Genomic DNA, 16481 nt, shown 5'->3' with positions numbered 1-16481 from the left:
GGCATTCATAGATTATTTTGATTTTACATGTAGCTTTCTGTAGATTTTGATAGGTCTGCAATTTGTTCAAATGTGAAGATAAACAATATAAATGAATTCCTCTCAAATATTTGAACTCTATAACAATAAGTTTCAAATAGCTAGAAGGACAGTGAATGTCCCCAACACAAAGAAATGATAAATGTTTGAGATGGATATGCAAATTACCCTGATCTGATCACTATACATTATATGTATCACATCACTATGTACTCCATAAAATAGTACAATTGTTACGTGTCCATTAAAAAATTTTTAAACTAAAACAATTTTTAACATGTATATTATTTCTTCTTATTCTTTTACTATGCTTGGTCAGTCCTCCAGTACAATGCAGAAAGTAAGCAAGGATAAAGGGCATCCAAGGTCGGGTGCCATGGCTCATGCCTGCAATCCCAGGACTCTGGGAGGCTGAGGAGGGTGGATCACGAGGTCAGGAGATCGAGACCATCCTGGCCAACATGGTAAAACCCCCGTCTCTACTAAAATACAAAAAATTAGCTAGGGGTGGTGGCACATGCCTGTAATCCCAGCTACTCAGGAGGCTGAGGCAGAAGAATCTCTTGAACCTGGGAGGTGGAGGTTGCAGTGAGCCAAGACCACACCACTGAACTCCAGCCTGGGCGACAGAGTGAGACTCCACCTCAAAAAAAAAAAAAAAAAAAAAAAGAATTTTGTCAAATACTCTTTCTACATCTATTTTGATAGTTATATCATTGGTATATACTGCTGCACTTCTGTGGTAATATTGAAAATTTACTGTAATTTTCCTTTCTTATAACCCTAAACTGGTCTTGTTGTAGAGGTCATACTAGTTTCACAGAAAGAGTTGGGCAAGGGGTCTTCTCTAGAAAAACTTAATAATCTGTTTCCTGAAAGTTTGGTAGAATTTTCTTGAAAAACCATATGGGCCTACTAGTTTCTTGATCTGTAGACTTTAAACTACTGATTGAATTTCTTTAATGGCTACAGGACTGTGGATGGTTTCTAATTCTACTTTAGCAGTTTTGGAAAGTTGTATTTTTCTGGAAATCTGTCAATTTCTACTTGTATTTAAAAATTAGTTAGCATAAAGTTTTTCTTATTGTCTTCTTATTTTCTAATTTCTAATTTGATATAATTTTGAATTTACAGAAAAGATGCAGGAATAGCCCCCCCGAAAACCCACACATTATTTGCATACTCATATTTACCACTTGTTAACATGAGCCACATTTACTTTACCATTCTCATTTTCTCTATCTCTGAACCATCTGAAAGTAAGCTGCACACATCATGGCTCTGTACCACTAAATAATTAACAGATCTCCTAGAAATAAAGACATTTTCCTATGTAACCATAGTACAGTTATCAATATTAGAATTTTTTTTTTTTTAAAGAGATAGTCTCGCTTTGTTGCCCAAGCTGGAGTGCTGTGATGCCATTATAGCTCGCTGCAGCCTCGAATTCCTGGGCTCAAGTGATCCTCCCGCTTCAGCCTGCTGAGTAGCTGGGATTACACACATGTACCAACATGCCTGGCTCTGGAATTTTTAACATTGTTCAATTCCTGAACAATGGATTGTATGTACATTGCTAATATATAAAAGTACAACTAACTTTTGTGTATTATACTGAATTGTACATATTTTTATACATATATCCTAACTGTACATTACCAATTTATAGAAGTACAACTGACTTTTATATATTGACTTAGCCCTAATAGCTTTTGTAGGTTCCAATGGATTTTCCATATAGTCAATCATGTAATCTATAAATATAATTTTCTTCTCTTCTAAACTGGAATCCTTTTATTTTCCTTGCCTATTCCACTAGCTAGAACAATGTTAAACAGAAGTAGTGAAAACAAAAAGAAACCCTTTCCCTATTTTAGGGGAGAAGCATTAAGTTTCCACCATTAAATATTATTATTATTATATTATTTTTTGAGACAGAGTCTTGCTCTGTCACCCAGGCTGGAGTGCAGTGGTGCGATCTCTGCTCACTGCAACCCCTGCTTCCTTGGTTCAAGTGACTCTCTCCTGCCTCGGCCTCCCAAGTAGCTGGGACTACACGCACATGCCACCATGCTTGGCTAATTTTTTTTGTATTTTTAGTGGAGACAGGGTTTCACCATGTTGGCCAGGCTATTCTCAAACTCCTGACCTCAACTGACCCAACCCACCTCGGACTCACAAAGTGCTGGGATTATAAGCATGAACCAGTGCACCCAGTCTGATTTCACCTGTTCGTTTTTCTTAGATGCCTTTTATTAGGTTGAGAAAGCTTCCCTCTGTATTTCTAGTTTACTTAGAATTTTTTATCAGACATAGATGTTGGATTCTGTCAAATGCTGTTCCTGCATGTATTGAGAGGATCATACAAATTTTCTTTTATAGTTTCCTGGCTTTCTTTTTCCAATAAGTCTTATATTAAAACTCCATTGGATCCTCCATAATTTTTAAATTTCTCTTTCATATTCTTCATAACCTAGTCTTTATGAGGCATTCTGGATAATTTCAATGATTCTATCTGCCAGACCTCTAATTTGCTCTTTAGCTTTCTGTAATCTTGTGTTTAATGTATCTGCTCTTTTATTTCAACAACTTTATTTTTATTTCTAAATGTTCTATTGGTTCATTTTCAGATCTACCTAGTAATTTTAAAGTCACTTATTTCTCAATTTTTTATTCTATATTTTAAAGTATTTCATTTACAGATACTTTAGATTCTTTATCAGATAATTCTACTATCTGAAATCCATAGCATCCTTGAGAAGTTCTTCAGGAGTCTAAAAGACATTTTGCATTGTTTTTATTTTTTCTGCTTTCATTCACAGGTTCTAGTTTATGAGATTGGCAATTTCTTACTGTGAGCTTATATTTGTCTAACCTTAATATAAGAATTCTGATGGCTAAAACTAAACATGTGTTCCTCTGCAGAGGAACTGCATTTGTTTCTTATGGGAGTGACATGTTGTTACCAATTGAGGATCATGTTAGCCACTGCCCTGGGTCTTGGTGTAATGCAAGACTCTCAAGTTTCTTCTTTCATCTTGCTACATCCCCAAAGCACAGAGTATTGATCCCATCACTGAGGTGGATATTTGACCTCAAGACAACCCCATCTTGCACATTCACTTATTACTCACAAATCCTCACTACAGGTTCAACTATTTTATCTTTACGTGTATCTATATATGTATGAATGCCCCTCAAACATTCTCTTATTTTTTGCAAGCTTAAAAAATCATGTTTTTCTAATTTATGCAGAATTTGTTTGTACTGTAGTGACAGAGCCCTTAAGAATATCTGGTCCCCATATAAGTAAAACAAGAAATCCTCTAACCTGCACAGATAAGAGTATTTACTAATAATATCTGATTTAGAAATCTACCTGATTTATCCCTATTCAGTATTTTAATCAAATTGAGATTCCATAGATAAATAAGTTGAACAATTATCTCATAATATTAAGAAGATTTCAAATTTGGATGTCTTAAATTTCAAAAGATTTCAAATTTGGATGTCCTAAATTCTTGAGTTAGAGTCTTTAATGCTATTTTCAAATCATTTGGTATGTCTAAAACGGCAAAAAAACCTACATTATTTTTCATAGTTATAATTCTCATTAGTACCACAGCAACTGAAAATGTTGAAAGCCCTCCAAATTTAGCTTAATGCATCTTATACACATGATTACAAGATTCTGTTCAACGATAAAAATTGCTGGCTTAGAAAATGAAAGTATCATATCTGTAATCCCCCACACAGCTAAGCTGGCTTAATCCTGCAAATAAGAACATACAGCCTGTTTTCCAATGTGTAGATTCTTAATAATTTGTCAATAATTTGCTACACTCACTTTCAAGCAAAGTATTATATAGTATTGGTGATTAGACAGTGATAATAAAACTCTTAACTGGTTTTAAAGATACCATAATTGAATTTCTTAACGGCTAATAATCAACCTAAAATTCTAATTTAAAAATGAAATAATGCATCCATTCATATAAACCACAGAAAACACAATATAGTAAGAGAAAAAGAATATTAAATGTTAAAAGAATTCTGGCAATTTTGGCAATGTTAAAATGCCAAAATAATATGGATAGGTAATAATATAATAATAATATGGATAGGTATAAATGTATCTTTTCAAATTATCATATAAACTGAAAATAACAGGATAATTTTATAAGCTAGCCAGGGCAATTGTTAATGCAGAAGTAGAATTAGTTATCTCAATTAAAAAAATAGCTTTCAAAAGGCTCTACATTTAAACTAAAATACCACTTAGGTTATGAGCTGAGAGGAATGAAATAATAATAAACTAAAATGTCCCTAAGATTTGTTACACCAGATATAATTGGTCAAGTTTTATTTTATATTCAGACCATTTATGCCCTCTTTATAATCTCATATATCCTTTATACCATTATGGCCATCAACTGTAAAAGCTTCTGAACTAGTAAAGCATTACAGAAACCCACTATCATGTGGGATTTTTTTTCCCTTGAACATTCCTAAGATTACACTTTGAATACTAATACACACAGTTGTCTCTGTCATCTGAAATCAAAATCTTAGCAAAAACCAAGGCAGATTTGGAAGATTATGTTGAAAACTAAGTTTTAAAGTAAACCCAAATGTTTACTTTTTATCTGCTAAAAAAAAAGTATATACTTTAGAATTAATAATTCTCACAAGACTCTGTAGAATGCAACTAAGAAATATCATTTTCAAATTGTTATAGCAACAAAACTACCACATGTTAGGTCGTAACTCACTTTAGTAAAGTGAGACATATGAATTTGATACATTCAGAGGAAATCTTTGACATTGGTTTATTTAAGGAAGCATGATCAATAATTTAAACTTCTGATACTCTACATGAGTTAATGTACAAGCATATCATGTTATTAGAACTATTGAATAAAACTGACTTTCTCACATGGCAAGATTCTTTACTACCTATCATTTGTTCAGTTTATGAACCTACATAAAAGTTCCAGCATTAAAAAAAGACTGAACTAGGGCTGGGTGCGGTGGTTCATGCCTGCAATCCCAGCACTTTGGGAGGCCAAGGCGGGCAGATCACGAGGTCAGGAGTTCGAGACCAGCCCGACCCACATGGTGAAACCCCATCTCTACTAAAAATACAAAAATTAGCCAGCATTGTGGTAGGTGCATGTAATCCCAGCTATTCAGGAAGCTGAGGCAGGAGAATCGCTTGAACCCAGGAGGCAGAGGTTGCAGTGAGCCAAGACCATGCCATTGTACTCTAGGCTGGGCGACAAGAATGAGACTCCGTCTCAAAAAAAAAAAAACAAAAAACAAAACTGAATTAATAATTATGATAGCAAATTGTCAAGTTAGTCTCTGAAATAAGTCTAAATTATTTCACTTTCTCTCATAATACCTCAGTTCTATGGGCACTATTACTAACCTCATCTGATATTTGAGATTACATGACCTACCCAAGGCTGCACAATCAGTGGTAGCAAATCGTATCTGTCTGATAACAGGTCAAAATTCTTAATCACTACACTGTCCTGCCTTTGACACTACTTGAATTACTGTTAAGAAAGAAGACCTTTAAGATTTGGCTTTCCAAATGCTAAAAGCTATACTTACTCTTATGTAAACCATTTTAGACCACTTTTAACATATTTTAGGGATCTGGGCAGATTGACTATAAAATATAACACATAAAGATTGTTAAATAATGAGCGCAGCAGGACAGTTTCTTTCTTCTACAGACGAAGTCTGAGAACGTTAACTAATGAAAATTTTTTTCACAAGCATAGGTTTAAAAAATCTACAGGAAAACACAAATTTAAAAAATGAGTTTCCATGACACACGTATTAGAATAGCTGATCTCCAAAACACTGACAAATCCAAATACTGGCAAGGATGGGGAACAAAAAGAACTCTCTTTCTTTATTAATGGGAATAGAAAATGATACAGCAACTTTCAAAAACAGTTTGGCAGTTTCTTACTAAGCTAAATATAGTCTAACAATACAGTCAGCAAGCGCAACTCTTATGTATTTACCCAAAAGAGATGAAAATGCAAAAGGTTGAGCAAGAGGTGAAAACCACACAATAATGTCTACGGTAGCTTTATTCATAATTGGCAAAAACTGGAAGCAACCAAAACATCTTTCAATAAATGAATAAACTGAGATGTCTCTAAGCAATGGAATATTGTTCAGTGATTAGAAGAAATAAACTACTAAACTAAAAAAAGCCATAGAAGGAACCTTAAATGCATATTGCTAAGTGGAAGAAGGCATTCAGAAAAGGCAACTTACTGTATAATTCCAATTACATGACATTTTGAAAAAGGCAAAAACTATGAAGACAGTAAAAAGATCAGTGGTTGCAGAAGTCTAGAAGGGCAGCAGGTAGGAATGAATAGGTAGAACAGAATTTTTAGGGAAGTGAAACTAGTAAAACCATTCTGATACTGAAATGGTGGATGCATGACATACATTTGCATAAAGCATTGTGCATAGTGGTATATTTGTTACAACTGATAAGTCACTATTGTTACATTATCAACTGAAGTCCACAGCTTACACATTAGAGTTTGCTCTTAGCATGGTATAGTTCCATGGTTCTTGCATAATGCATAACATTGTACTTTCAGCTCAATATTTTGTAAATCTAAAGCTGCCCTAAAATAAAAATTAATTTTAAAACAACTCTAGATATTAAACTATGACAAAAGGACAATAACTATGAAAATTATTTAACAAAGGAAAATGTAAAATAAAAGATTTTTGGGGTAGAAATAAAACAAGCTGGTAAGAAGAAATACAGAAATTTCATCATAGCTTACAGTGAATTACAGAAGCATTGAAACCAAATGGTTTGAAAACAAAGAAATCTGGAAAATACATTCTTAATCTTCCTACTTGATATGAAATTAATAATGTAACTGTTTATAATCCATTTTCTAAGCCAAAGAAAAAACATCTATTAATTTAGCTTTCAGTGAATTTCAAATACAGACTACTGCTTGTACAAATTTTAGCCAAGTGTGGTGGTGCAAACCTGTAGTCACAGCTATTTGGGAGGCTGAGGCAGGAGGATCACTTCAGCCCAGGAGTTTGAAACCAGCCTGGGCAATACAGTGAGACCCTGACTCATCATAAATAAAACAAAATAATAAAACAAGTAATTAAAAATTTTACTTTCTCAAAGGCAGCGTTTGAATAAAAACAGAAAAAAAAATCAGTACTTTTTTTTTTTAAATCTGTTATAGACAGATTCCAATGTAGAAAAGATACTTGCTAGTAATGACTGCCCTAAGGAGAAAAAGTATTAATTTCTGAACAAATACTATAAAAAGCATATGACGTAATTCTGATATTGTTTCATCCTGAACTATTTACACTGTTTTACTTCATTTTTAAAATAAATAAAATTTTATTCACAGGTATAAAATGCTAAGCCACTAAATTAGAAAGAAATTTCAATATCAGGATATATCATTCTTAAATATCTTAAAACTGCAAAAACTTGTAGAGTAAGAACATTCTATTCATAACCTTTTCCTTGAAAAGAGGTTACAAAAAGAGATCTTGGTCCATATATCACTCTTCAGTGACTCAAAAGATATATCATTATCTACTCAAGTTTGAAATTTCCTGAAGAATATAAGGGTTGTTATTTAGGGTCCCCAAATCATTCTAAAAATCTTGAACTTTTTATAAGGGTTCTATTGCCAATGATAATTATCTTAACTAGAAAAATAATGTTCTTACTTGGTAGTTACCTCCTTAGCAAAAATATTTGTATTTGTTTACAGCTTTATAATAAAGATATATTTGAAGAAAAAGACTATTCAAAGAAATTGTACTAAATATTGAGAACTTTATGTGCTGTCTTTGCAACATATGACAAATATTTTCTTGTGAGTTTACTTTTCTCTTGCTCTGGAATTCCCAAGTACAGAGGAGGAAACGTCATTTCGGACTTTTCACAAAAGACTGATCTTTTCTATAGACAGGTACACTGAATTCCAAGAGAGACTAAATTTTTTTCATAAATATTGCCCTCAAAAAAATTTCAACTAAACTGGTAATTTCCATTAAAATTTATATATAAATAGTTATGTGTGTGTGTGGCATATGAATATATCCTTAAATAGCATGCGAATAATCTCTGAAAGAGCAATCTTTAATGGTTTTATTTTAATAAGAAGTTTTTTAAGTACATGAAATAGGTGAATAAAAAGCATACATCCCTATTCCTAACAATCCCTTTTAATCAGTAATGATTCATACGCATTTTCTTTCTCTCTCTCTCTCTCTCTCTTTCAGAAAGGGTCTCACTTTGTTACTCAGGCTAGAGTACAGTGGTGCAATCTTTTTTTTTTTTTTTTTTAATTAATTTATTTTTTTTAAATTTATTTATTATTATTGTACTTTAAGTTGTAGGGTACATGTGCATAACGTGCAGGTTTGTTACATATGTATACTTGTGCCATGTTGGTGTGCTGCACCCATCAACTCATCATTTACATCAGGTATAACTCCCAATGCAATCCCTCCCCCCTCCCCCCTCCCCATGATAGGCCCCGGTGTGTGATGTTCCCCTTCCTGAGTCCAAGTGATCTCATTGTTCAGTTCCCACCTATGAGTGAGAACATGCGGTGTTTGGTTTTCCGTTCTTGTGATAGTTTGCTAAGAATGATGGTTTCCAGCTGCATCTATGTCCCTACAAAGGACGCAAACTCATCCTTTTTGATGGCTGCATAGTATTCCATGGTGTATATGTGCCACATTTTCTTAATCCAATCTGTCACTGATGGACATTTGGGTTGATTCCAAGTCTTTGCTATTGTGAATAGTGCTGCAATAAACATACGTGTGCATGTGTCTTTATAGCAGCATAATTTATAATCCTTTGGGTATATACCCAGTAATGGGATGGCTGGGTCATATGGTACATCTAGTTCTAGATCCTTGAGGAATCGCCATACTGTTTTCCATAATGGTTGAACTAGTTTACAATCCCACCAACAGTGTAAAAGTGTTCCTATTTCTCCACATCCTCTCCAGCACCTGTTGTTTCCTGACTTTTTAATGATCGCCATTCTAACTGGTGTGAGATGGTATCTCATTGTGGTTTTGATTTGCATTTCTCTGATGGCCAGTGATGATGAGCATTTTTTCATGTGTCTGTTGGCTGTATGAATGTCTTCTTTTGAGAAATGTCTGTTCATATCCTTTGCCCACTTTTTGATGGGGTTGTTTGTTTTTTTCTTGTAAATGTGTTTGAGTTCTTTGTAGGTTCTGGATATTAGCCCTTTGTCAGATGAGTAGATTGCAAAAATTTTCTCCCATTCTGTAGGTTGCCTGTTCACTCTGATGGTAGTCTTTTGCTGTGCAGAAGCTCTTTAATTTAATGAGATCCCATTTGTCAATTTTGGCTTTTGCTGCCGTTGCTTTTGGTGTTTTAGACATGAAGTCTTTGCCCATGCCTATGTCCTGAATGGTACTACCTAGGTTTTCCTCTAGGATTTTTATGGTATTAGGTCTAACATTTAAGTCTCTAATCCATCTTGAATTAATTTTCGTATAAGGAGTAAGGAAAGGATCCAGTTTCAGCTTTCTACTTATGGCTAGCCAATTTTCCCAGCACCATTTATTAAATAGGGAATCTTTTCCCCATTTCTTGTTTCTCTCAGGTTTGTCAAAGATCAGATGGCTGTAGATGTGTGGTATTATTTCTGAGGACTCTGTTCTGTTCCATTGGTCTATATCTCTGTTTTGGTACCAGTACCATGCTGTTTTGGTTACTGTAGCCTTGTAGTATAGTTTGAAGTCAGGTAGCGTGATGCCTCCAGCTTTGTTCTTTTGACTTAGGATTGTCTTGGAGATGCGGGCTCTTTTTTGGTTCCATATGAACTTTAAAGCAGTTTTTTCCAATTCTGTGAAGAAACTCATTGTTAGCTTGATGGGGATGGCATTGAATCTATAAATAACCTTGGGCAGTATGGCCATTTTCACGATATTGATTCTTCCTATCCATGAGCATGGTATGCAGTGGTACAATCTTAACTGACTATAACCTTGAACTCCCGGGCTCAAGCAATCCTCCTGCTTCAGTCTCCTGAATATCTGGAACTACAGGTGTACACTACCATGCCTAGCGAATTGTTTTAGTTTTTGTGGAGATGCTGTCTCCCTATGCTGCCCAGGCTGGTTCTGAACTCATGGCTTCAAAAGATTCTCTCGCCTTGGGATTACAGGCATGAGCCACTGTGCCTAGACTCATATGCATTTAAAATCTGGCCTGCACAAGTTGCCAGTGTTCATTCACCTTAATAATTTATTGTTATCAAGAATTTATATGTGTTTTTATGTAGAAACTCTACCCAATGTAATAATAATACAAACCTAAGCCTCCTAAATAGCAGTATTATTTATTTTTGATATTTTCATTAGATTCTCCTGAGTACAGTTGGTTCGTTATAACTGTGCTTATGTTGTTAGTAGAATACTAAATTGTTCAAAAGGAATAAAAATATGCAAAGTATTCGATAATAAAAGCTCGAAATGAGGCCACTGCACATAAACACTAAATAGATTCATTTTTGTAGAAAGACAGCCAAAATCAGAACAAACGAATGAAAACACGGCAAGTATAGGTGTTTGTCTGTAAATATGAAGGCCCAATATTAATTATTCCATCTAGTAATAAATGCAAAACATGAGTGACTATACACCTTGAAAAAAGCATCTCATTGTTTCTTTTACACAATTGAAAGCAAAGTAGAAAGCAGGGTAAAGTAAGCAGGTATGTACTGATATAAGTATATGTGCACAAAAGAGTTAATGTAACAGGTCTGAGTAGCTATTGTCAGAAAATCCTGATTGCAAGGTTGGTATTTGGCTAGCATCTAGGAACTTAGATTTTGAGAAGGACCCCATGATTCTCTGTTAAGAGTTGTTCACTGTACCTAAACTGTTTGTGACAAACAATATGGTTTATACTGAACACTTGCTTTTCTACTGGGAGTCTAGAATTTCGGTATTTCTTTAGGCATTAACTAACCCCTGATAAAACTCTGGACTCACAAGCTCAAGCTGAGTTTTCCTGGTAGACAGCACTTTTTGCATGATCTCATAACTTGCTGCTGGAAGAATCAAGGGGCTCATGTCTAACTCCAGTGGGAGAGGACTCTTTGGAAGCTTGCATCTGGTCTCCTCTAGACCTTGCCCCATGCATCTTTTTTCCCTTTGCTGATTTTGCTTCACATCCTTTAGCTGCCACAAATCATAGCCATGATGAGTACAACTATATGCTGGCGATGGCAGGGGTGATCTGCCTGGAGCAGCCACTGCCATGAGGCTGGCTGCAGTGGAGAGCCAGCAGGAGCCCCACCCACTTCTGAGTTGGAGGGGTGGGAGCCCTGTCCTCCTGGCTGTAGCTGCAGCCGCCCAGCCACAGCTGTGGACCCAGGCATCCCTGTGTTCTTGGGGACCTGGGAAGCTCCCTGCCTCCACAGGCTTGAAAGTGCCTGCTCCCACTGCCTGGCCTCCCCCTGCTCCCAGCATCTACTTTGATTTCACAGCACAATTGAGGCCAAGCCCAGGTGCAGTCACATCTTACCTGGGTGTGTGCATGCTTGGGGCAGCACGCCAGCCCTCTGCCACCTTGGCCCCCTCCAGACTTTGGACACCAACAAGCATGGCAGGAAGGCAGAGGGAGTGTTAAGGGCAGCTCAGTGAGGGCCTGCAGATGTCCCTTGACATGAACAGCCTGCGTGCTGTGGACAACGGGTTGTTGGTGGCAGGAGGCAGAAAGGCTCCTAGGCAGAAATGGGGGAGTCCATGGTGAGGACCTACATTTAAGCCAGCAACCTGAAGCCCAGGGGCTGGACTGCCAGTTCTGCGGACTGGAGTGAGAACTTATGGTGCTTTTTCCAGGCCTGCCCATGGCCAACCATGCACCAATCAGCACACACTTCCTCCCTTTTGAAGCCCATAAAAACCTCCGACTCAGCCAGACTCGGGCAGATGATAGGACTATCTGCCTGTGGATAGGAGCTACCCACTCTGGGTTTCCTCTCTACTGAGGGCTGCACAAATGATGGTATGACCTGCCAGCAGATACAAGCTAACCACTCTGGGTCTCCTCTCTGCTGAGGGCTATACAGATGTCAGGATGACCAGCTTGCAGATGGGTCCTACCCACTCCAAGTCTCCTCTCCACTGAGGACTGTACATACATCAAGATGACCTGCCTGTGGAAAGGACCTACCCATTCTGGGTCTCCTCTCCACTGAGGGCTGCACAGATGACAAGATGACCTACCAGCAGATACAAGCTAACCACTCTAGGTCTCCTCTGTGCTGAGGGCTGCACAGATGACAGGATGACCTGCCCACAGATATAAACTAACCACTCTGGTTCTCCTCTATGCTGAGGACTGTACGGATGTTGGGATGACCAGTCTGTGGATGGGACCTACCCACTTCAGATCTCTACACTGAGGGCTGCACAGACATCAGGATGGTCTGCATGTGGAAGGGAGCTACACACTGCAGGTCTCCTCTCCACTAAGAGCTGAACACTTGTGGAGATGACCTGCTTGCAGAAAGGAGCTGCCCACTTCGGGTCTCCTGACAACTGTTCTGCTACTCAGTGAAGTTCCTCTCTGCCTTGCTCACCTTCCAGTTGTCCACATACCTCATTCTTCTTGGATGTGGGACAAGAACTCAGGACCTGCCAAATGGCTGGACTAAAAAAGTTGTAACACAAACAGGGCTGAAACACGTCCCCACCACTCACCACGTTCTGGGCAACAGGAAGGAGAGAAGAGCTGTGGCCCTTTGGGGAGCCCACACCTAGGAGCTCTCCGAGCCAGGGTTGTGACACTTTCTTTGGGATTCTGCAGTTCCTGGCATCTCTTGAGCTTCCAGGTGTCACGACATTCCCTTCATCTAGATGCGGGTGCCTGCAGCATAAGCCATGTGCAGTACATCTGATCCAGCTGCAGCCTCACATGGAGCTAGCACCTGTGCTGACACCTGGAGCTGCCTGCCCTGCCACAGCAGCCAGTGTGCCTGGCTGTGCGGTGGCCGGACCCCAAGCTTGTCACTCACATACCACTCGCCGCTCTGTGCCTGGCTCGTGTTTGTCAGTTGTGGGGTCTGGGCCGGTAGTACGAGCCAAGTGCAGTCTGCTAGGCCAAGTGGGCAGAACGAGCCCAGCGGGCAAGAGCAATACTCAGGCAGAAGGCACCACTGGTCACAGGAGTTTCTGGCTGGCGAAGTGATACCCTAAGGATCCTGTGACACTGGGTTCTATCGATCCTCCTAATAAATCATCAAACTTGAAGGATAGTCCTGGAGGGTCTCCACACAGTATACAAAATATTTAATATTGTGGACTTACAAAGGAAATTACCTATACCATAACACTGGAAACTCAGGGAACATTTTTCTTTGGGCTATTGGAGGTTAGGATTTAACGATCGGTAGAATCATTATCCTATTAATCATTATCAAAAAAACATCAATATAATGAATAAAATGTAGAATCAGGCATTCCTATGCATGGAAAGAATTCTTATGGCCCATGAGGCTAGCAGATTGGTGGATGACAGAAAGATCTCAGAATATGGAAAATGAATACAGCAAAGTACTTTATGGGAAAAATCAACAACCTTCAGTAAACACATTATAACGACTTCTATTTAAACGTCTTATTTACCAAATATTTTCAACTTATTCTCCAGTGGAAATTTTAAAGCACTTACAAGCTGTCATTTATATAACAAAAAATGAGAAATTAGTATATATATTACAGAAATTAATCTATAAATAATACTAAAGATAGCAGCTACTCCATAAACAAACACGATTGCATTTATTTTCGTTTATTTATTTATTTTTGAGACGGAGTTTCACTCTGTCACCCAGGCTGGAGTGCAGGGGTGCGATCTCAGCTTACTGCAACCTCTGCCTCCTGGGTTGAAGCAATTCTCCTGCCTCAGCCTCCCGAGTAGCTGGGACTACAGGTGTACGCTACCACGCCCGGCTAATTTTTGTATTTTTATTAGAGACAGAGTTTCACCGTATTGGCCAGGCTGGTCTTGAACTTCTCACCTCGTGTTCCACCCGCCTTGGCCTCCCAAAGTGCTGGGATTACAGGTGTGAGCCACCGCGCCCAGCCTCACGATTACATTTATATTGCAAGGAACATTTATAGTTGTCAAGAAATACACTTATCTATTGCCATTTCATATGTAGCCACTCTGTAAGGTAGTAACACAAATGATGCTGACTCATATATTCCTGTTTTGTACAAGAAAGATATAAAAATGTGTTCATTTAAACATACCTTAACTATTTCTTCAATGAAACAAATATGAGAAACAGGATCTCTCTTCTTGGCCAATACTTTTTGTAGATGTTGTACCTTAAATGAAACAAATGTAAAGCTTAGGCAATAGAAAAAGCAAGAAAAGGGAAATGGTGACCTTTAGGTACATTATAATCAGCTAGTGGAGGTATTTTGAATGCTCATCAATTTAAAAAACCTGCCCAAGGTCACAGAACTTGGAATAACCAGGAGTTAATCCATATTAATGTTCTTTCCACTCCTTCAAATATTTACCTGTCCACAAACAGCATAAATATGATCCATAAGTTTCTCCATATTCGTCCAGAGTGAAGCACGCAAAGCTGCAGTATTTCCTGGGGTTGGCATGGTAGATCGTCCAGGTCCCCCTGGTTACAAGTGAGAAAGTACTATGAAAAATAAAGTTTTCCAAAGGCAAATATATATATACACACACACACACATATATATATGTTATTATGAAAACCATACATAAGCTAAAAAATGAGAAGTTCCTTCTTTAGAAGGAACTAAAATTATTTCCTGTCTCATAGGAAATAATTTCTTATGAGTAAGAATATTAACCTTTTATGCTTAAGAAAGGGAAGCGACACATATCCAGAAAGGATAAAATGGAAATTGATGAAAATGGTTTCCTACAAGAGGTGTGAGAATGGTGGGAAATGAAATAGGTGAAACGTACAAGGATGGAGGTGAGTCTTCCTCTGTTTCCTACCGCTCTCATGCCCCTTGCAGAAAACCATCTTCACTAATTTCCCATTTATCCTGTGTATGTACATGTGTGTGTATGTGTGTGTTGTGTCCCCTTTCTTAAAAATAAAAAACTCTAAAACAATAAAAACAAATACAGGAACAAATAAAGTATGTGTGTGTTGTGCCCCCTCTTTCATAAAAAAACAAAAAAACAAAAAAACAAAAACTGAATATAAACAAATACCGAAACAAATACAACTAACTATATATCAAATTGAATACATAACCACGCAGGAGGAAAACAATTTTAATTCATGGAATTTTTACTTATAGAACACTGACTTCAGTAAGATACATTTACGCACAAAAAATTACAACGAAATATTGAACTTTATTAAATAGATTTTTGCTGGATGTGGTATTGAAGTAGTAATCCTGAAACTAGTTTAGGTATATTTTGGAACAGAGCAAAATAAGGTTCTCAGTGTAAACAGAATAAAGACACAAATATGTAATGGGGATTAGACATATTTCCCAACTCTATCCACTGGAAAGTCAGAGAGACGATGGTTCCTCAAGAGTAGTAAGTATACCTAGTATCCAAATTTTGATTTCTAAGACCATTCTCCAATAAAAACAAAGCAGGATTCAGTGGAAAAAAGAGTGATTTCATATTTGGAGCAGTGAAAATACAAGGTGAATGTGACAGATATTGTGCCAGTGAGCAATAAAGTGTTTGAAGACAAATGAAATTTTTCAAAAGGATACATCAAGTTGACTGGAAGGGGCTTCCACAACACAAATTTCAGATAATTTGGCCATCCAAAATAATACTGATGGTAATAAATTATAAAACAATGATTAAAAAATAATTCATGAGTATATAGTGAAACTCAAATGTTTATAAAGGATGGAAATGCTCTTTATAAAAGAATATCAGCTAATAAACGCAGAAAGAATGACAGAATTAGAAAAAAAATCACCATTTTGCAACTACTAGTTGCAAAATTAATTAAGAGAAAGAGTATCAGTGGATACCAAAACACTAAGTGAAATGTTATTGGCCGGGCATGGTGACTCATGCCTGTAATCCCAGCACTTTGGGAGGCTGAGGTGGGCAGATCACTTGAAGTCAGGATTCGAAACCAGCCTGACCAACATGGAGAAACCCATCTCTACTAAAAATACAGAATTAGCCAGGCATGGTATCACATGCCTGTAATTCTAGCTACTCGGGAGGCTGAGGCAGGGAACTGCTTGAACCCAGGAGGCGGAGGTTGCAGTGAGCCGAGATCATATAATTGCACTCCAGCCTGGGCAACAAGAGCAAAACCCCATCTCAAAAAAAAAATGTTATCGAGAACAAGATATTCATCACA

General features: G+C 37.4%; 1 protein-coding gene across 1 annotated transcript in view; it reads right to left on the bottom strand.

Moving 5' to 3' along the window:
* The window catches only part of COG5 (component of oligomeric golgi complex 5), a 368980-nt gene that overhangs the window by 140555 nt on the left and 211944 nt on the right, over positions 1-16481 (bottom strand). The window contains exons 9-10 of the mRNA XM_050785204.1: positions 14665-14777; positions 14389-14466 (exon numbers count right to left, since the gene is read on the bottom strand). Of these exons, the coding sequence (XP_050641161.1) occupies positions 14389-14466; positions 14665-14777 (191 nt within the window). The remainder of the gene's footprint in view (positions 1-14388; positions 14467-14664; positions 14778-16481) is intronic.

The sequence above is a fragment of the Macaca thibetana genome, chromosome 3 (assembly GCF_024542745.1).
Source record: "Macaca thibetana thibetana isolate TM-01 chromosome 3, ASM2454274v1, whole genome shotgun sequence".
In the NCBI taxonomy this organism is placed as follows: Eukaryota; Metazoa; Chordata; class Mammalia; order Primates; family Cercopithecidae; genus Macaca; species Macaca thibetana.
This window is presented reverse-complemented; position numbering and strand designations above follow the sequence as displayed.